The following is a 20,424-nucleotide window of genomic DNA, read 5'->3' on the forward strand; positions in this document are numbered from 1 at the left end:
GCAAAAAGCGCCAGCGCCTCCGACCCTCGCCATCCGAATCTGAATCCGAATCCGGGACACTAGAAATACATATGCTCTCGGAGTCGGCGCACTGCCCGGAGCAAGTGGTGGCCACTGAAACAGAACAGATGTTGCTACTGCTGCTGCCTTTCGAAAGCGGTGGCGGGCGTGAATGAGTTCTGATAAAATATTTATTGCCAGCACAATGCCAATTGCTTCTGAGTTAACAAGTTTCTGGGTAATGTCACAAGGATATAGCACAAATCAATCCAATTATTTTTTACTAAGGGGGTAATGTGCATAAATAGGTTAACAAAAAATATATTATTTCTTACCAATACCGATCCTTTTGAAATCTAAAGGATTATATTTTTAAAGAAATCTTTATATTTGATGCCACATATCAAGAATGAGTTCAATGACAAGTTCATTGAATTATATTTTGTTTTCCAAAATATGCATCCTTATCAAAAGCCTTATCTTTGTCCCATTCTTCTTCAAAAACAAAAGCCAAAAATTCACTGATTTATTATTTATTGACTTGCTATTAAAATAAAATCTAACTTTGAGTTTACAAATATCACTGAATATCTATCAAGGATATGGCGCATGTGCACATGCCAGGCAAACAAGGTTTTCTCACAAAAGGGAACTAAAGCAAGGGTCCATCGACCTTTTGAGTTTCAGTTTCACAATTTAACTAATCGATTTAAGTTTAAGTTTTCAAATCTTCCCAAAAATCAAACTGAAATTCAAAACACCAAATGGAAAATAATTAAAGGAGAGGCACTCCTTAATAAGTTGTATGCCATTTCATCTACTTTGTGGCTGGAGCGGCTTTAGCATCGGGATTCGATTCGTTAAACTGTTTGTGCCACTCCAAGTTCATCTTGGTAACAGATTCTCCTCGTTTGGCGGCCTGTTTTCCACTATAAATCATGATCGCACAACCAATGGCCGTTAATCCAATCATGATGTTGGCCAATCGTATGCGCATTTTGTTCCGACAACGCTCCATCTCATCCTGGCTGATAATTATAATAATAATGTTTGATAACAACCTGTTGCAATCCAAATTGATGGCCTTACTCACCTCACAAAACTTGGAACCTCCGCCTGGGACTTGTATTTGCCGCTCCATACCAACATCTTCCTCTCGAGATTGTTGGGTTCGTGGTTTTTGATAGTTTGTCGCATCAGTTGGGTGGTTCCAAAGGAACGGCGCACCATGGCCCCTACCATCGCAGCTTTGTTAAACATTTTAAATACTTTGTTGATTTCCGACTGTAAATATAGCAATCCACCGGAATTTTATGCAATTGACTAGGGTTGTCAATATCAAAACAAAACACAATATATCGATATTATTATTATAAACATGATATCGAAACTAAACTAATTCTTTCTTTTATTTTATTAAAAATACTCTGTAAATATTTAAGACTAAACGGTGTTAGGCAAACGAAGACTTTTATAATTTGGTGCTTTAAAACTAGAAGTAAAATATTTAAAATCGATTAATCAAAAATCAAAACTTGGCGCCTTTCTACGAAAAAGCTTAACATCACTGTTTTTCAGTGTTTTTAAACTCTGACCACCTGGAGACTTGTGCTTCTTCTTCCAACCCCCTTCTTAATTTCGCTTGTGGTGCTGAAGTCGGGAAAATTATTTTATCCGGCTTGCCACACGGTCAAATAGCGATTTTTCCATCAAGGTCATCTGAGAGATCCTGCCGCCACCCACCACAAAGGAATCCCCAAAGATGAGCGAATACACGATCATTCTGCAGCGAGAGTTCCCCAAAATCGACTCGGAGCTCTTGACATACGTTGAGGGAGTGCTTTCTGGAAGCGAGGAAGACTTCGAGACCGGCGACGATGTCTTTGATGCAGTGGGTGACATCCTGCAGAGCGTGGATTGTGACCGGCCTGAGGAGAGTATACGGGAGCTGTGCGACCAGTTCCTGAACATTATGAAGAACAATGGGGTCAGCGTGGAACGCAAGGTTCTCAATGCACCCGTAAACATTGCTGAGATGGCCAAGGATATGGCACGCCTGGACAAGGACATGCAGAGCATCTGGGTGGTCAACAAGGACGGTGGAAACGTGAGTAAAGATTAGCTGCTTAACAAAAAAAAAAATATAAGCCATTTATTCAACTATTTTAGAAAGTGGATTCTAAGAAGCTGGAAAAGGCAGAGGCCAAGCTTCAGCAGAAGCAGGAGAAGCGGCAGGAGGTGAACAAGCACGGCATGATTCCCGTTGCAGTTAAACTGCAGACGGCAACGGCTTCCCAGGTGACCAACAAAAAGAACACTAAGCTGGACCAGAAGGGCCTCAACCGGTCCATGGACATCAAGATTGAGAACTTCGATCTGGCCTTTGGCGAAAAGTAAGATAACGTTACAAGCTAGAAACACAGATCTTAACAACTTGGTAATGTCCTTCAGGGTTCTTCTGCAAAATGCAAATCTTCTGCTTTCCTTCGGACGGCGATATGGACTGGTGGGTAGAAACGGTCTGGGCAAGACCACTCTATTGAGGATGATTGCCGAGCGGCAGCTGCAGATTCCCTCCCACATTTCGGTCCTTCACGTGGAGCAGGAAGTTGTGGGCGACGATACGGCAGCCGTGGACAGCGTTTTGGAGTGCGACACAGAACGAACAAGGCTGCTCGCCCGCGAGAAGGAGATCCTGGCCGCCTTGAACAATGGAGTTCAGGATGCGGCGCTTTCCAGCGAGCTGAGTGAGACATACGCTGCTCTACAGAACATTGAGGCGGATAAGGCGGTGGCGCGGGCATCTGTGATACTGAAGGGATTGGGTTTCGACGCGGATATGCAGCTGCGACCGACGAAATCTTTCTCGGGTGGGTGGCGCATGCGTCTGGCGTTGGCGAGAGCTCTCTTCTCCAAGCCAGATCTTCTCCTGCTCGATGAGCCGACGAACATGTTGGACATTAAGGCCATCATTTGGTTAGAGAATTACTTGCAGTCGTGGCCAACCACGATACTGGTTGTCTCCCACGATCGTAATTTCCTCGATACCGTGCCGACGGACATTATTCACCTGCACTCTCAGGAACTGGAGGCTTACAAGTAAGTACTTTAAATCCATACACCGAATTGGTAACAAAATTATCTTATCTTCTCCAAAAGGGGAAACTACGAGCAATTCGAGAAGACCAAGACGGAGAAACTGAAGGCCCAGCGCAGGGAATATGAGGCTCAAATGGCTCACAGAGCTCACGTCCAGGAGTTCATCGACCGCTTCCGTTACAATGCGAACCGCGCCTCATCCGTACAATCCAAAATTAAGATGCTCGAGAAACTGTAAATGGAAGCTCCGTTTGTTTGTGAATCTATGATTATGTTACCGACCATTTCAGGCCTGAACTCAAGCCCGTGGAAAAGGAGACTGTGGTAACGCTCAAGTTTCCCGATGTGGAACCCCTTAACCCTCCCGTTATGGCCATTTCGGAGGTCTCCTTCCGCTACAACCCGGAGGATCCACTGCCCATCTTCAAGGGCGTCAATCTCTCGGCTACCTCGGACTCCAGGATCTGCATAGTCGGAGAGAACGGTGCAGGCAAGTCCACGCTCCTAAAGATCATCGTGGGCCAACTTAGCACCATACATGGGAACATTGTAATGCACCGAGGATTGCGAATCGGCTACTTCGCCCAGCATCACGTGGACCATCTGAACATGAATGTGACATGTGTGGGCGTCTTGGCGGAGCTGTTTCCCGGACGACCCGATGAGGAGTATCGGCGGCAATTGGGCAGTTTCGGAATATCGGGTCCACTAGCCCTGCAAAGCATTGCCAGCTTGTCCGGGGGACAGAAATCGCGTGTGGCCTTAGCAAAGATGTGCATGGGTAGGTCTATTCGATAAACAAACAAAACATTTTCAATTGAAATGAATACTTTGTAGCGGAACCCAACTTCCTGGTGCTCGACGAACCGACCAATCACTTGGACATTGAAACAATTGACGCTCTTGGCCGAGCAATTAATGACTTTAAGGTATAGCGCTGCGTAGTTACTTGTCGTTGTCATTTTATAACCATTTTCTTATATTTTTATTAGGGCGGCGTCATTCTGGTTTCTCACGACGAGCGACTCATCAAGGTCATTTGCAAGGAGCTCTGGGTTTGCGGCAACCGCACCGTCAGAGCCATCGAAGGTGGCCTGGATGAGTACAAGCGGGAGGTGTACAAGGAAATCGAAGCTAATAGTTGAATTTAATGTTTATATTATTTGCCCTCATTATTGTGAAACAGCTTAGCAATAAATTTAACTAATGTGAAACACAAAGCTTGATTTAAATCAATTGATTCAATTGAAATATTGTTAATAGAACAATTATTTTTGTGAAATACTTTTTATGGCTTCAAGTTTCAGGCTTCTCCTCCCTGCTTAAGACCATCTCCCGACTGCTGATATAGTTTCCTTCGCAGTTCAAAGAGCAACAGCGTGAGAGCAGAGGCCACATTTAGGCTATCGATTCCAGCTGCCAAGGGTATGTAGACGCACTTTCCCTTTCCTCCAACCAGGTTCTTGAACCTAAAAATGCATTTTAATTAAAACTCAAAACTTTACTAGCTTATGTGGCACTTTTTCTCCTACCTGTAAGCAGCCTCACTGACTCCATGGCTCTCTCCACCAATTATCAGAAAATTTTGAGCTCCTACATCACTAATATCGGCATAATCGATGGTCTCGTGGCTCTCCCGCTTCTCCAGATTGTTCTCCGCTATGAACACGCGACAGTCGTTTGAAACCTCCGGGGGTACGATGTTGGCCAGCTCCTCCCAGGTCACGTCATCCAAAATGGGAATCCTAAACTGTCCGCCGCAGCCTCCTCGTAGGGCCTTTGACTCCCAAGGGTCGCAACAGCCGTGGGTAACTACCACCTGGCTACATGGAAGGGCTGCACAGGTCCTGATGATGCTGCCCAGGTTATTGGGCTCCCTGATGTTGTCACACACCACCGTTACAGGCAAGGGTTTAGTGCCCGCTCGCTCTTGCTCCGCCAGGTTGCTTTCCAAGCCCTTATCCGAAGGGCGATCGAAAATGGCCATTAGACCGGGAGGGGTTACCAGCGAGGACCAGGTCTTAAGATCGTGTTGCGGGACCTTGTAGATTTTTGATCCAGTTTCCTTTTGAGCCTTTCCCACTTCCTCCTTCACCAAAGCCAACTGATCTTTCTGGCTGAAGAGGAGAGTCTGCATTGTGAGACCGCATTGCAGGGCCTCCTGAATGAGGCGTCGGCCCTCGAGGATGATCTGCCGATTTTTGTCACGACGCTTCTTGGACCGTACAGTAGTTAACAGGGTGCTGGTCAGTGGATCTTGGAGCGTGAGACGCACAAACTCCAAATTCAGTTCGCTGTCTTTGATGATCGGAGCAGGAGGAGTATGTGTTCGAGGAACATTGAACTTGGGAGGATCCACGGCTGCAGTGAATTTTGGAGGATTTACTGGCGCTTCTCTCTTATGTTCCTTATTCTTCTGGATTCCAAGCGACTTGGAGCGGTTCTTGCGTAAAGCCTCCCGCGTGTTTACCGGCTCATGCTTTTGACCAGAATTCCCAAACAGATTGGCCTCAATCTCCAGGGCATCCTTGACATCGCCATGGGTACTGCTGGAGCTTGCTCGGAAAGTATTGGAGCTATTCTTTGTGTATAATATTTGTCTTAAACTCGACTGAAGCGAGCGTTTTAAGATGTTGTGAAACATGTTGGACGAAAGTGAAACAGATGATTGCTCCTACATGGGCGTAGTTCATATTTAAGATAATGGGATACTTTTTCAAAGGAAAATTCTCAATCCTTAATTATAATTTTCATATAGTAGTACTATAATTGCAATATAATAGAATGAATTCAGCTAGTTCTTTTTAAAACTATTCAATATTAAACCCTTTTGACCTACGCCCCCTTAACCAGTGTTGGAAAACAAAGCCACAGAATGGACTTCACAGAACTGCAAAACCTTGCGCGCGACATTTAAAACACTCGAAATGTAATGAAAAATATACTTTTTATTTCAGTTTTAAAATTTGTGTTAGCAGTTAATAACAATTTCAAAATAATTAAAAACTAATAGCGCAATGAGTCGTCCAACAGGGCTGTTGACATAGTTCAATATTTCAATAGATCAATAATAAAATACAATAATTTAAAATAACAATGTAAAATTAAAAGGTCTTTCGAGTGCAAAGACTAAAAGTAGATTGTATAGTATCATGATAAAACAAGGTTAATATTGAAATGCAATAAACAATTAAAAACATAGGAAATTCATCTAAAAAGGTGCTTCATCCAGTGCAGTAAATACAATATATAAATAAATTCTTAGAGTATCCGTAATTCGTAATCTGTTCCATCTTAGCCGAGTTCGGAGGCCTTCATTTCACGAAATTTGTTCATAACAATGTACCATCTAGAATTACTACTATCACCGTTACTTCTTACATGGCTAGGGGGGTTACTTGTTAGATGAAATTCCATAAATATTAAGCAATGCCTCTAAAATATCCGCGTATATACAGGGCTTAATCTATGTGCTGGCTAAATATGTTGGGTAGAACAGTTGGAGCTGTTGTTGCCGTTGCCGGATTGCTGCGTCTTCCGCTGACGAGCTCCTCGTCCGGACAGCAGGTACGACAAGTCGATTGGTTGCTCCTGGGCGGTCTGTGCATCGAGACACTTGAGCTTCATGGTTATGAGAACGTTCTCCAAGCGGGAGCGCTTCTTTTTCAGTATCTGTAAAGGATTCATTTAAAATAAATAGAAATCGAACTGGTGAATGGTGAAACCTAATCCCTCACCTGTCCATTGGGCGCCACTGGTTGCAAGACCCGTACTGCCGATGAATCCGATGTGACCGCGTTGATCCCACGTTGCTTCCTCCCAGCCGCTTTTTGTTGCTGCTGTTCCTGCCGGCCCGGCGTCTTCTGCGCCGCGGCTGGAACGCCTCCTGCTACTTCTAAATCAGTCTTTTGCCTCCGTGTTTTAAGCAACGAAGGATCCACATCGTGTGGCTGAAAAATCATTAAAAGAAACCATAAGGACCTTGTTAAAATTTCAGAAATGTTCTCAACTCACCGCATAGCTCTTGGATATCTTTAGTTTCTCGGGAAACTTTCGGAAGGCATAGCTTTTGGTGCATGCCGGGTGATTGGCCTTCGCTTTGGAGAAGAACCTGGCCGTCTTGTCCACTCGCAGTTCGCAAATATAGCAATGATCCTCGTCGGTGCACTCCATGGGGCGGCCCTTACAGAAGGTGGTGCGATCCAGGACCCAGCAGCGTCCAATGACGAGCTCAATGGGCACAACTTCGTAGAGGGAGACACGCACCACTTCGTTGGGATAGAAGCGACGCGAGGGCTCGTGGAAGGTCTCGTGCGGCCGAAGGAAGTGGTGACCGAAGATGAAACGCTTCCCGGTTTCGTTCTTCCACAGGTGTTCGACCCGAAAGATGTCACACTCCTGGTAATCAATGGCTCCGATGGTCTCGTAGGTGTGCTTCTTGGTGGGCAGCACTTTGCCAGCCTCGTCCTTGATGGGAATATCGCGCAGAACATAGACGGCATCTCCTTGACGCACCTGCAGGTCTCCACGCATCAACGAGAGGTAGTAACGATGTCCTTCTTCGGTGAACTCTTCCAAGGGAATCTCACGATCCACCTCCCGCGGCTCGCAGCGCTCGCATTGGTAATTGTCCGCATCGATATCCGCTTTGGTGCATTCTGTGTGCTGCCACACCATGCACTTGGCGCACTGAATCATCAGGCCTTCGTCCTTGTACAGCCCACATATGCAACGGATCACATCCTCTTCGCTGGATCCCACAATGGGGGGCAGGTCATTAATGGGTATAGATGGCACTATGGGAGGAGGCGTGGCTTCTCCGGCTCCTGGGGATTTTTTCAAATCTTTCTGCATCTCCACTATCGGAACCATCAGCTCCTCCTCCTTTGGCTTGAAGCTTTGCAGAGATTCGGACTCGCCCAGTATCTCCACCAGCTGGGAGTAGCTGGCCGTCTTTTGCTGCTCGTAGCACTCCATGAGGGACTGCAAGGCCTTGGCCTTTCCCTCGTCGTCGCCATGCTGTTGCTTGGCGTCCGCGAAGAGCTGCTGCATGTGCTCGTCGTATTCCTGGGGCGTCTTGTAGTGGCCCTGCTCGACCTGAGCCTGTATGGACCGAAACTCCACGCGACCCGACCCAGCCGACGACCCGGGTTTGCCGCCCAGCGAGGTCTTCATGGCCTTCTTTTTCTTGCTCGACACAGTCGTCAGGAGGTCGGACATTTTCCGTGACTCCAGGGTACTACAAATGTCCCTCAACACCACGGCCATCTTGGCCATCTTCTCCAGCTCCGGGTCTTGGACGGCTTGGGCCAGTCCGCGGGTCTTCATGTTGCGCGGAGTGCAGAGCGCGGAGATCTGAGTGGCCAGCAGCGAGGTGGAGGATGGCGTGGACGGTCTTCGTCCTGGAATATCACCATTCGTGGCACCGTGCACTGGAGACGAGGCAGAAGCAGTCAGAGCTGATGAGGCCTGGGCGGCAGCTCGTCTGGCCTTCCACTTGCGGATCTGAAGATGAGGTTTCATTAGCTAGGATTAAAAGTGGATAATGGTATGGTATGGACTCACCTTCTCGAAGTTCCTGACCAGGAAGGTATTAAACTGCTTGACTAGCTTCTTCTCCTTGTCGGACAGAGGCTGCATTTTGGGCACTGTCACTGCCGAGGCCGTGTCCTTGGCCGGTGCCCGCTGCTGCTGGTGTTTCTTGGCCTTGTGCTTCCGCTGGCGACCGTTGCGGCCGGGGGAACTCTCCGATGGCTTTGCCTCCGCGGCGGGCAGGGGCTTCACCCGCTGCGACTTGCCGCCAATGACTCCGCGGCACTGCGGCATTCCGCACCGGCAGGGCTGGCCCTCGGAGGGATTGAACAGCGAAAAGTTGTAGTCGTAGGTGAGTTCCTCGCCCTGGGCGATGGCTCGCTTGGCGAAGAGCACCATCCGCGACAGGCCGTTCACGCTCCACTTCTGCATCTCGCAGTTGGGCTCGCAGGAGTGGTTCACGAACCGGCAGTCGCTGCCCATCCTCTGGCCGTCGATCACCAGGCCGCCGTCCAGGTGGAGGCAGTAGTGGTGGGTGTCGTTCAGGTAAATGCTGGCCATTCGCTGCTTGAACTCCCTCTCGGTGACCACCTCGCCCACGTACTCCAGGATGTAGGTGCCCTTGGCAATGGGCAGCTTGGTCCGAACCCCCCACCCCTTGTCCACCGTCATGAAGCGCTCCACTCCGGGCGCCACCTCGTGCCGCTGGATCTTCTGGTTGCGGCACTTCTCCGCCGCAGGGCAGTTGCTGGGCGAGCACTCGGTGTACACCATCCGATTGAGGCAGTTGTCCTGGCACGCGTTCTCGCCGTGGTTCTTGCAGTTGCAAGTGGGATGGTCGAAGCCGGCCAAGTTGGGACGCACCGACTCGGCGTAGACGTTTGTCCGAATCTTCCGGTAGTTCCAGGAGGGCACCACATGCCGGGTGGGCAGCTTGGAGTTGGTGTAGGCCCACCAGATGTCGTAGGGCAGCTCGAAGTCGATCTCACTCCGCCGCAGGTACTTCTCGCAGTAGGGCGGCGGCGGAAGAAGGCTGGCCGGGACCACCTGCTGATCCTCCGGCGCCGGTTTCTTGGTCACCTTCGCGGGGGGCGGCATGAGCGACTGCTTGTAGTGGTTGGAGAAGAGCCCAGCCACCAGGTAGGTCTTCTTCACCTTGGAGAGCTTCTTGGTGGAAAGAGTGGATGCCTTATCCTCGCTGGTGTCGCTGCAACTGGCATAGTCGAATGGCACGGGATTGAGGGACTCGCCGGCGGGAAGAGGATCGTGTTCCGTGGGAATGCTGTCCAAGCGCTTGGCCTCTGCCTCGGCATCGATCTCCTCCTGGCTGGCGGTCACTTCATCCTCCACCGGCGTGACACTCGCGGCAGGCTTGCTCTTGATGGTTCTGGATGGCTCTTGGACTGCGTTCATGTTCTTCCTCCGCTTCAGCCGAATCTTGCAGCTAAAGTTCGTGTTGGGATCGATGCCAGCCGGAAGCTTAATGTTGGGTTGCAGTCTGGTCTTCGTGGGTTGCGGAGGCGGAGCTGGAGTGGGTGGCGGGGGAACCACTTCTACGGGCGGCTTCTTGGGATGTCGACCTCGTTTCTTGGCGACCTTCACCTCAGGCTCGGGCGGCGGCGGTGGCGGCACTGCAGTCTTGTCCTTGGGCTTCCTACCCCTCGGTCTGCCCCTGGCGGGAGTTTGCGGCCTTTGAAGCCTCTCCAAGGCCACCACCGACAGGCGGGGAGTGCGCTGATTGCTCCTCGCCACAAAGGTCTCCCGCGCTTCGCCTGCCTGGGGCACTCTTTCGCAGTCCATGGGAGGATTGGGAGCGGGCACCGGCACCTGAGCACTGCTGGAGCTTCTGGTCTCCCGTATGGACTGCAGTGGCTCGTCGTCGGGATCCGGTTCTGGCGCGGGTTCTTCCATTATCGCCGCAGGCTGCTGCTCCACACTGACCTTCCTCTTCTTCCGCCGCACGGTTGGGAATCCCGTGCGGTTGATCTTCTTCCGCTTCCGCTTCAGCAGCAGGTTGCCACCCGTTTTGTGGAGCAGGGACTCCACCACCCGCTGGCCAATCTCCTTTTTGGTGTCTTCTTTGATGTCCAGGGCCGACAGGAGTGGTGACTCGACCTCGGCCTTGGTGATGACCGATTCGTTGAGCTTTCCGATGGGTATCTGGATCTCCAGCTCGACGGACGGCTCGAAGACTCCAGGCGGCGGATAGCTGCCGGCCGGAGACGGCATCTGAACCAGCTCCCTGGTGGCGATGGCCTTCTGCTTGCCGCCGCCCACTCTTCTCTGCTGCTTGAGGGAGCACAGTGAGCTGGGACTGATGTCCAGCAGCTTGCCACCGCTTATGGAATTGTTGTCAACGACGATCCTCAGAGGGGAGTTGCTGGCGGACGATGCCCCCTGCCTACTGCCCGGCGTGGGTTGCTCCAGCAGATGCCGCTTCTTGGGAGTCAAGGCGGACTTCGCGCTCTTGGCGTTGAACTGCGCCTGGGACTTCGTGGATGCAGTGCTCTTCGCCGCCGCCGCAGCTGCCGCCCAAGCTTCTGCATTCAGCTTTCCATTCGCGAAGGCCGTCTCCGCCAGCGGACGCTCCCCCGGGGTCAGCAGGTAGTGGCGCTTCTTGAGCGGCAGCTTGTGGTCGTCCGGACTGGAGCTGTCGTTACCCTGGGACTTCTTGTGGCGACGCTTGGCTGTTCCGGTGCTGCTTCCACTGCCATTCGGAGCTCCGCTAGCGCTGGCCGAGAGCATTGCAAAGTCCACCAGGGGTTCGCTGAGCTTCCTTTTCTTGAGGCCCCGCTTGACAGGCTTGGGGAGGGGAGCTGCCAGGGCTCCCATCCCGCTACTCCCGCCTCCGTTGAGGACCAACTGTTGGGCGGGACTGGGCGCGGCCAGGGTGGCCTGCAGCTTGTTGGCATCGGCCATGAGCTTCTCCTTGCCACTGCTGCCGGTCAGGCGGTCGTCCTGGATGCGACACCTCGTGTGGAAGGTGCTCGTGATGATCTCGATCTCGGTGAGCAGCTTGGAGTCTATGTTCAGGGACTTGTTGTGACTGAAGCTCTTCCGGCGGTGCCGACGCCGCACTCTGGACATTCCGGACACATAACTGCTGCACATGCTGGCCGCCGAGGATCGCCGGGACTTAATCTTGCAGGAGGACTTGCTGGGCGCCGGGGTCTCCTTGCGCTGGTTCATCATCTTGCTGATGAAGTTCTCCGGATTCGTGGCCGTCAAGCTGCCGCCTCGCCCGAAGTACTGGCCCGTGGTGATGTAGCGGTTGATCTCCCCATACTTCTTACTCGCGCTCGTCGTGGGCAGGCTCTGGAGGCTCGGCTTGCTGATGTACTCGTTGCTCTCCTCGCTGCTCTGGCCGAGCGATAGCCCCGCCAGCTGGAGGATGTCCTGGTCTTCAGCTGGATCGTCAGCGGCGGTCTTCAGGAGCATGGAGGCCCGCCGCTTCCTTCGCAGTCTCAGGCCGGACTTCCCCGACTCCTTGCAATCGCTGCGGTAGCCACAGCTCTTGGCCCTGCTCCTGCGGCTCATACAGCTCTTGGTGCTGTAGCGGCTCTTGCAGCTGGCATCGGACTTGTAGCCGGAATTGTGGTTGTGGGCGCTCCTCGGTTGCCGGACGCTGCCATAGTCTGAGACGTAGCCACTCTTGGCGGCCAGTATCTTGCTGCAGATGGTGGTGGCGCCGCCAGTTGCACTCGCCGCTCCCACACTCATGCTCCTCAGCCTGAACTTCTTGTTGACATCTATTTTCCGCCAGAGGGGATCCAGCTGGAGCTCCTCCATGTTGCTGGAGCTTGACGTTGTCTTCTTGTTGTTCTGGCGCCGCTTGCTCCTCGGCGGAGGGTATAGCACCCGCTCCGTGGCGTACATTCGCTTGTCCAGGTAGGCCATGTCGATCTTCGGTTTGCTGGAAGTGGAAGCCACTGGCGCAGCTCCAGCGGGGATAGTTTCGCTTTGCATTTTGGGCGACGGCGTGGTGCTCTGCGTAGTGCTGGTGGTGCTGATTACACCCGAATCTGCGGATTCATTGATGGCAGGTCCTGAGTTGGCAGCGGGCAACGTGGCGACCACCTTCTTGGGTCTGCCCCTCCGCTTTCGGGGAGTAACCGTCTGCACCACTGCTTCCTCCTTGGCTTTAACGACGGGCTCCTCGGGGAGCTTTGAGTTGGCCGGGAGCTGGCCCAACATCTGCGTCCTCTCCATGAAGTCTTGCAGCAGCGTGGACTGGTAGCGCGGCAGGTTCTTGGCCTTGGCCGCCTTGCGGAAGCTTCCCTCGACTGTTGTGTCCTCCGTATCGCTCTCCACGCGGTTGATGGCCGCCTGGACGAGATTGGGCAGCTCATTGTCGCTCGAGGAGATGCCAATGTCCAAGCAGGGCTTCTCAATCGACTGTGCTGCCTGACTGATGGCCGTGAGCAGGAGTCGCGGCGCTCGCTGCTGGTGTACCTTCAGCGGCAGATCGTCTTCCGAATCCGAGGTGAAGCCCCCGACCTGGGGCTTCTCCCTCTCCGTCTTGCTAATTCCACTGTTGCTGCTGGATAACTTCTTTCGCTTCACTCTGATCTTCTTGCTGGCTGCCTTGTTCTTAGCCTCTGAGCAACCGGATTCCGTGTCCTGGGTGGACATCTTTCTAGACTTTGAGACAACTGGCTTGATTTGGGTTTTGGTTTCCACTGGAGTTGCGACTGGCAAGGGGCGTATTGCCGAGATTCTCATGCGCAGGCCATCGGTATCCGAACGTTGTACGCTGAATTGAGTGGCGGATTTTGTGGACTTCGACTGGCTGGATTGATCCGTAATAGAATCGGTTTCCTAAGGGCGATAATTATTAATTTTTGACGCTTCTAGCGAGGGTTGCCACAGGAATATCTCGAGAACTTTGGTCTGGACGGACTTAAAATGCATAATAAAATGATTTTTGAAAAACAATTCGTAGAGATAGAGATGGAGAGGGATATTTTCAAAAGATTTTCATTTTAATTATTTAAATGCTTGTATTATACATTTAAATATGAAAATTATATGCATACATAGGCCTCTCTCCACCCTTTACTCTTGTGAACGTCACCAAAACTATTCGGAAGTTCCCGTGGCACCCCTTTCCTTTCAGCCTCCACACCAGACATACCTCATTTTCACTGCCGGACTCTTGTGTTTCCAGAACCTTTGCTGCTGCCGTCTCATTTTGGCCACTGCTCATATTTTGGACTCGCTTGGGAGCTGCAAGAGATTAGCCAGGCGTTTTTGTGTGTGTTTTTAAAGCAACATTTCGTTTTTTTAATCGCATTTAAAGTAGGTCAACCTACAGCGACGACGTCCACCAAAAAAAAAAAAAAGTGAAAACGATTTTCCCCCCACTTACGTTGGATTGTTTTCTTTGCTGGCACTTCACTCACGGCTTTCAGTTCGGAGTTGTGTATTGGGTGAGTGGAGTAATTATTAGTTCGCACATTGCATTCGCACTATGACACTTTTCCTGCGCCTTCGGCCGTGGCTTGTTTTGCTTCTTAAAATGGCGCCGTTTTCAGCCGTTTCGCTGCTGCTGCTTTGTTCGACGCCCGACGACGGAGCAACGTTGCAACGCGTTTCGCATGTGGAACATGTAAATGTTGCTTCTGTTATTCACTCGATCGCATCGCGGACGGCGGCGGGGACGCGCTTTAATTGTTATTGTTAAGGTGGCGCAACAACAAAAAGCCAGGCAACCAAAAATTTACGAACATAAATAAAGAAAAAGACACTGCGATTTGGTGTGGCCAGGCTTCGTGATGTAGTCTTGTTGTAGTGTTACCTTGTAGGGGAATCACGATAGACGCGTTCGCACTATCGATTACAAAATAAATCGAATATTTAAAAATGTTTAAAACTAATCAAGTTTTGTTTACAATTTAATTAAAAAAAGTGGATTTTAGATTCTTTCTATTTATATTTTTTTTTTTTTATACATTAAAACACCTTGTTCTTACTAACGATAACTGCTATTTATCGGTAACATTTTTCTTTTGATGTGTACTCACTGGCCTCTTATTCTTCGGCCCCCCTAAATTGTTTGTTAATTTTTATAGATAAAAATGAGTGGAAAGGCGTCGAAATCAAACAGCGCAACGAGCAGCATGCTCTATGGCTCCAGCATGTCGGCGGAGTCCATGAAGGTGATTGCAGAAAGCATCGGCGTTGGGTCTTTGTCAGATGATGCCGCTAAGGAGTTGGCCGAAGATGTCTCCATCAAGTTGAAGAGAATCATTCAGGATGCAGTCAAGTTCATGCATCATGCCAAACGTCAGAAGCTGTCTGTAAGGGATATCGACATGTCCCTGAAAGTGCGCAATGTGGAGCCGCAGTACGGATTCGTGGCCAAGGACTTCATACCATTCAGATTTGCCTCCGGTGGCGGAAGGGAGCTGCACTTCACGGAAGATAAAGAGATAGATCTCAGCGAGATCACTTCCACCAACACGGTGAAGATCCCGCTCGATATAACCCTTCGTTCTCACTGGTTCGTGGTCGAGGGTGTCCAGCCCACAGTGCCGGAGAATCCTCCACCCCTCTCGAAGGATTCCCAGTTCCTTGACTCAGTTAATCCAGTGATCAAACTAGATCAGGGTCTAAACAAGGATGCTGCCGGCAAGCCGACCACCGGCAAGGTGCACAAACTTAAGAACGTGGAGACCATACACGTCAAGCAGCTGGCCACCCACGAGCTGTCCGTGGAGCAGCAGCTGTACTACAAAGAAATCACCGAGGCCTGTGTGGGCTCCGATGAGCCCAGACGAGGTGAGGCGCTACAGTCCTTGGGATCCGATCCGGGTCTCCACGAAATGCTGCCCCGCATGTGCACCTTTATCGCTGAGGGCGTCAAAGTCAACGTAGTGCAGAACAACCTGGCACTGCTCATTTATCTGATGCGCATGGTGCGCGCCCTGCTCGACAATCCCTCGCTGTTCCTCGAGAAGTACCTGCATGAGCTGATACCTTCGGTGATGACATGCATTGTCTCCAAGCAGCTTTGCATGCGTCCCGAGCTGGACAATCACTGGGCTCTGCGAGACTTTGCCTCCCGTCTGATGTCCCAGATCTGCAAGACCTTCAACACTCTGACAAACAACCTGCAGACTCGAGTGACGCGGTAAGACTAGGGTTCTTCCATTAAATCCACATCTAATGTCTTTTCAAAATTCTACAGAATCTTCAGCAAGGCGCTGCAGAACGACAAAACCCACCTGTCCTCGTTGTACGGCTCCATTGCTGGACTCGCTGAGCTGGGCGGCGAGGTCACCAAGGTTTTCATTATTCCCCGCCTCAAGTTCATATCGGAACGCATCGAGCCCCATTTACTGGGCACTTCCCTGAGCAACACGGACAAGACTGCCGCCGGCCATATACGAGCTATGCTCCAGAAGTGCTGCCCTCCCGTACTTAAACAAATGCGAAACCCACCCGACTCGGCAGAAGAGTACAAAGCCGATTTTGGCTTCCTGGGGCCATCACTGTGCCAGGCGGTGGTCAAAGTGCGGAATGCACCAGCCACCATTGTGACACTTTCATCAAACACAATCAACACAGCCCCGATTACGAGTGCAGCTCAAACGGCTACGACAGTGGGACGCGTCTCAATGCCGAGTACGCAACGTCAAGGGTAGGATAATACATGAAGATTACGAAGAATCATTTTATATTTCTTCCGAAAACATCTTAGAAGTCCGGGAATATCGGCATTGCCGCAAATCCGAGCTCTTCAGACCAATCATCCGGCACAGAAGATTGTGGTGGTTAGCCAAAACACGCCGCAACAACAGGGCCAGGGAAAGGTTGTGCGTCGAGGAAGCTCACCCCACAGCGTTGTCCTCTCCTCAGCTTCAAACGGAGCCACTGCATCCAACTCTAACTCGAACTCCAGCGGCAACAGTGCCAGTGGCAGCAGCCTTCTAGTCGCATCGTCGCTACGGAGCAACGAGAATGTGATTGTTAGTGGCGGTAGCGAAGCGCCTGCAGTTGATGGTATAACAGTTGAATCTTTCAGAGCACCCTAGACGCCAACTCCTTTGTTATTGAAACGGAGATCGTGCGTGCCCCGCCCGAGCTGGACGATCTCTCGCATCTGGAGTAGTAGCCACCTAGTTTTGTAGTCTAAGTAATCGTTTCGTACCCAATAAACAATAGAATGCTAATTCTAATTTAAGTAATCATGCTAGAGATAGTGAATATTATTTTTAGAAGGATCTAAGTTTTGAAATTATTTTAATTTCATTTCTTATTTTAAATCTTAAATTCTCTCATGTAGTTGCTATATTATTTGGCCATTTTTCCTTGATTTAACCTTAATTAAAAATTAGGAGGTTAAAATTTAAACTTCGGGCCAATATGAAGAGTAATACAAAATAATCCCAGTGCATCCCACTCCACCACAAGTCGCGAGAGTTCACCCACGCAGGCAGCACGCATGTGCGAGCCAGGAGCTTCGAGTGGCGGACTATCGATTTTTCCACCACAGTCCAAACGCACAAAGAGCTCTGCTCAACCCTCCTTGTAGATACCCATCGCAGGACAAAGGCAGAGCACAGGCCAGCAGCTCTCTCCAGGAATTTTCGCCAGGACTAAGGGAATTTGTGACAGAAACCAAAGAAAAATGCATGCAAGATTCGCGGATCCCGAGCCTGCGTCCCCGGACAGTCCGGACAGGATTGATACGGAATCGCTGGAGACGAGGATCGAGGCTTTCAAGCAGAATCCCCAGAATATGGCAGCTCTGCGGGAAGTGCTCGACGACGTGGTCCAGCGGGCCGAGTCGGAGGCCAACAGGCGAGCCGTTGAGAGCCAGAAATCGCAACAGGTTGACTATGAATATTTTATTTCGCTTGTTATATTTGCATAAACTAACTGGAAACACTTGTGACTTCCATTTTGCAGGGCAAGGAGAAGCGCCAGAGTAAGTATACGCACTGTGGTCCAGTAACCTTTCGCTTTTTGGCTTCTTATCGGGATGCTTTTCGGGACGTGACCTAGGGAAACATTAGTTTTCCCTCGCCGTTCGCCCCCACGCACTTGGCGGTTTGGTAGACTTTCTCGCACGAGTCCTTGTAGTTTTTGTCTGAAAATGTCGAGTAATGTCGGATAACAATGAAAGGATGAGGGCACTACTTAGTGAACTCAAGTGCCACTCACACACATCCTTGCAAGCATTGATGGCCCGCGTAGACACATCGAGCAGCTCGGCCGGCACCAGATGCGGCAGCTGGGCGAGGGCCTTGGCGGCATTGAAATCCCCCTTCTTGTTCACCGTCCCCACCATCAGAGTAATGCACTTGGCGTAACACTTCGGGACAAAGGATCAGAATCAGTGGTGGTGCGAGAATACTCCTCTACTAACCATCACATCCTGAGAAGCCTCCTGGCTAAAATCCCCCATTCGCAGTCTATCCAGGGTGCTGGCTTCGATTTTAAATTTTGGCGCACAACCTGCGCGCAGTGTGTCCAGTGAAGTGACGAACTGGTCCATGGTCATCGCGGAAACAGGATCTTCTCGTAGGAGCAGACCCAGAGCCTGCAGGATAATGGCGATAATCCACTGATTCATGATGGCCGATCGAAAATATAGTACTGCGAGCTGTCGGGGCCGCGGAGGGCTTTATAGCCGATCTGTGGTGGCAATTAAAAGTGGGAGGGTAATCAGTAATTAGGGAACGCACCCGCACGCCATTTTCATCCGTTAGTCTACTGGGATAGGATAGATTGCATGTACCATATTTTGTTGCACTTACTTGTCTTTTGCCCTCTCACTGATCTTGGTTTCCGTTTGTTTTTTATTCCACTGCCTTTATTGCGCCTCGCATGCACTAATCTCTCAGGTTTCGCCATACCAGATTTTAAGAACGGCAAGGTGGTGAACCGAGCCCGCGGCTTTGTGGTGCGCATCTTCGATGCCATCTGCAACTGTGCCAACAACAATGCTGCGGCGGCCACGACGCGTTTCAAGCTGCGGAGCAACAGTGGCGGCGGCGGCGGCGGAGGAGGAGCTGGCGGCAACACTAGCAAGCGTCAGCAATCCCAGGACGAGCCGGAGACCCTGGCCCTGACCAAGAAGAAGCCGGCCGGAGAGGGCAAGAAGAAGAAGGGCGTCAGCATGGCCGACGACGTGCAGGCCGGCGTGCGACTTGTGGACTAAGAAAGCAATAAAGGACCTCGGTGGATCCTCCAAAGGGAAAAAATAATCAAAACCCATCTACAAGCCCTCTACGATCACAGCTTTTGCATCCGCATTCTGTCATCCACGAAGTCTACTTGGATCTCTGGACCCCTTCCTTGCTCAAACTAAAGCACAAAATCTACTCCATGATGTCTTCCCCTGAAGACCCAAAATATTTGTATAAGAAACATAAAGTCCTAGAAACACTTAGTTTACTTTCAAAATCAAATTTAAAGTTTATTTTCTATATATTTTTATGATATTACTTCTTGAAGAATCTATATAACGGTACTATTTTCCCGCCATTTCTGAAACTGAAATAGGACCTGTTTGAAAGCTTTAGATCTGTATTATTTCGAAACCCTAATGTGATCCCTGATGGAAATTAAGAGACAAAAAAAGAACACTAATCACAACAACTTGTAGGCTAGTTAGGGAAAGTGGAGAAGGAGAAACACTCCCATACTACCAAACTACTTTCGAGGCTTTATCCCACGCACAACACAATCAACGGTAGGCATTACACCTTGTCAAGTTTAAACACAGGCCTGTCAAACTCCACCTAATTATAACTGTACGATATATCAAAATAATTATACAATACCAAACCTATTTAGAAATACGTGAGTGTGTGTAGTAGTTGCGATTATATTTTCGAAAAAGACCTAAACAAGAAAAGCCGAAACCAAAGGTTCAATATACATACAAGCATAAATGTGTACTGATTTTATATACAATGTACTAACTACTATTATATACCGAAGATGTAAGGAAATGTTTCAAGTTCTAGTTTAGTTTACACTGAAACCTTTTTCTGAAAACCTCACCGGTTTCCTGCAGCATCCTCATCGAATGTCATTACCAGAAGCCACCCACGCACACGCTCTATCTCTATATGGATATATTTTTGTGAGGCCCTTTTTGAGAGATCTATTAGGAAACTCTATACTCTAACATGGAATACGATGGATGACTTTGTAAACATATTTAAGGAGTAAGGAGAGTTTTTTATAAGGTTTTGCATTTATTTTTGGAACCTCCCGTGCAAAAATGCAAAGATCTCCCTGAGTTTGAATGTTTTGCTAAGCCAATTGAATATTTATAAATTATAAACTATGAAAGTATGCGAAATGCAATTATAAAACTGTTGTATTTAGTTAACAATATCAGCAATAAAGTGTAACAATGTTTAAAATCTAAATATTTGTCATGATTCTCCCTGGTTTTCTCATGAAATCGCAATGTTTGTATTGTTTTGACAAAATCGCATTGAGAGGCAATTAAATATAGAATATAAGATATCTGCTTATTAAGCCTCACTATTTGGAAGATGCTACTTCTATGGAATTAAAACCCACCGGACCGGATCATTAGAGATGCACATCACGTCTTTGTCAATTGTCGGAGAATGACAGCAGATAATCATGGCCAACATTTTATTTACACTGTTAAAAATTATATTAAAATTATCCTGTAAAACCTAGACATTATAGAAAGGCTTATAAAGCTCTATTATTATTTAGAAAGTTTTCCAGAGTCGGGCAACATATTTCGCAACATTGGGAGATAATTCCCACAATTAGGTCTAAGCTCATAAGCATTAA

At 49.5% G+C, this 20,424-nt stretch overlaps 7 protein-coding genes across 9 annotated transcripts; 3 read left to right on the forward strand and 4 right to left on the reverse strand.

Moving 5' to 3' along the window:
* Positions 1-517: 517 nt before the first annotated feature.
* On the reverse strand, positions 518-1,331 carry LOC108132592 (UPF0389 protein CG9231). The gene is made up of 2 exons (XM_017252033.2): positions 1,094-1,331; positions 518-1,028 (listed from the first exon to the last, which is right to left on the reverse strand). Exons 1-2 carry the CDS (start codon positions 1,258-1,260, stop codon positions 818-820), a joined length of 378 nt encoding a protein of 125 aa, XP_017107522.2. The 5' UTR covers positions 1,261-1,331; the 3' UTR covers positions 518-817.
* A 267-nt stretch (positions 1,332-1,598) lies between these two features.
* LOC108132744 (ATP-binding cassette sub-family F member 3) lies at positions 1,599-4,319 on the forward strand. The gene is made up of 7 exons (XM_017252284.3): positions 1,599-2,107; positions 2,170-2,393; positions 2,452-3,099; positions 3,160-3,333; positions 3,390-3,880; positions 3,937-4,028; positions 4,092-4,319. The coding sequence occupies exons 1-7, from the start codon at positions 1,763-1,765 to the stop codon at positions 4,242-4,244; spliced, it is 2,127 nt and encodes a 708-aa protein (XP_017107773.2). The 5' UTR covers positions 1,599-1,762; the 3' UTR covers positions 4,245-4,319.
* A 2-nt stretch (positions 4,320-4,321) lies between these two features.
* LOC108132745 (rRNA methyltransferase 3, mitochondrial) lies at positions 4,322-5,774 on the reverse strand. The gene is made up of 2 exons (XM_017252285.3): positions 4,632-5,774; positions 4,322-4,568 (listed from the first exon to the last, which is right to left on the reverse strand). Exons 1-2 carry the CDS (start codon positions 5,741-5,743, stop codon positions 4,403-4,405), a joined length of 1,278 nt encoding a protein of 425 aa, XP_017107774.2. The 5' UTR covers positions 5,744-5,774; the 3' UTR covers positions 4,322-4,402.
* Positions 5,775-6,027: 253 nt separating this feature from the next.
* ash1 (histone-lysine N-methyltransferase ash1) lies at positions 6,028-14,416 on the reverse strand. Its single transcript, XM_017252211.3, has 6 exons — positions 14,000-14,416; positions 13,766-13,857; positions 8,665-13,449; positions 7,114-8,604; positions 6,837-7,049; positions 6,028-6,771 (listed from the first exon to the last, which is right to left on the reverse strand). The coding sequence occupies exons 2-6, from the start codon at positions 13,835-13,837 to the stop codon at positions 6,577-6,579; spliced, it is 6,756 nt and encodes a 2,251-aa protein (XP_017107700.2). The 5' UTR covers positions 13,838-13,857; positions 14,000-14,416; the 3' UTR covers positions 6,028-6,576.
* Positions 14,417-14,631: 215 nt separating this feature from the next.
* Taf6 (TBP-associated factor 6) lies at positions 14,632-16,820 on the forward strand. 2 transcript variants are annotated; one of them, XM_017252125.3, is made up of 4 exons: positions 14,632-15,763; positions 15,821-16,273; positions 16,334-16,601; positions 16,658-16,820. In XM_017252125.3, the coding sequence occupies exons 1-4, from the start codon at positions 14,709-14,711 to the stop codon at positions 16,742-16,744; spliced, it is 1,863 nt and encodes a 620-aa protein (XP_017107614.1). In that variant the 5' UTR covers positions 14,632-14,708; the 3' UTR covers positions 16,745-16,820. The 2 variants fall into 2 exon arrangements, with proteins under 2 accessions (XP_017107614.1, XP_070136202.1); XM_070280101.1 differs by having other exon boundaries at positions 16,334-16,820.
* Positions 16,821-17,005: 185 nt separating this feature from the next.
* Positions 17,006-20,021, forward strand: LOC108132647 (uncharacterized). 2 transcript variants are annotated; one of them, XM_017252128.3, is made up of 3 exons: positions 17,006-17,467; positions 17,545-17,563; positions 18,498-20,021. In XM_017252128.3, the coding sequence occupies exons 1-3, from the start codon at positions 17,264-17,266 to the stop codon at positions 18,797-18,799; spliced, it is 525 nt and encodes a 174-aa protein (XP_017107617.1). In that variant the 5' UTR covers positions 17,006-17,263; the 3' UTR covers positions 18,800-20,021. The 2 variants fall into 2 exon arrangements, with proteins under 2 accessions (XP_017107617.1, XP_017107616.1); XM_017252127.3 differs by having other exon boundaries at positions 17,007-17,467; positions 18,483-20,021.
* Positions 17,469-18,258, reverse strand: lush. The gene is made up of 3 exons (XM_017252131.3): positions 18,005-18,258; positions 17,800-17,950; positions 17,469-17,725 (listed from the first exon to the last, which is right to left on the reverse strand). The coding sequence occupies exons 1-3, from the start codon at positions 18,209-18,211 to the stop codon at positions 17,637-17,639; spliced, it is 447 nt and encodes a 148-aa protein (XP_017107620.2). The 5' UTR covers positions 18,212-18,258; the 3' UTR covers positions 17,469-17,636.
* Positions 20,022-20,424: the final 403 nt, after the last annotated feature.

Source organism: Drosophila bipectinata, chromosome 3L (genome assembly GCF_030179905.1).
Source record: "Drosophila bipectinata strain 14024-0381.07 chromosome 3L, DbipHiC1v2, whole genome shotgun sequence".
NCBI lineage: Eukaryota > Metazoa > Arthropoda > Insecta > Diptera > Drosophilidae > Drosophila > Drosophila bipectinata.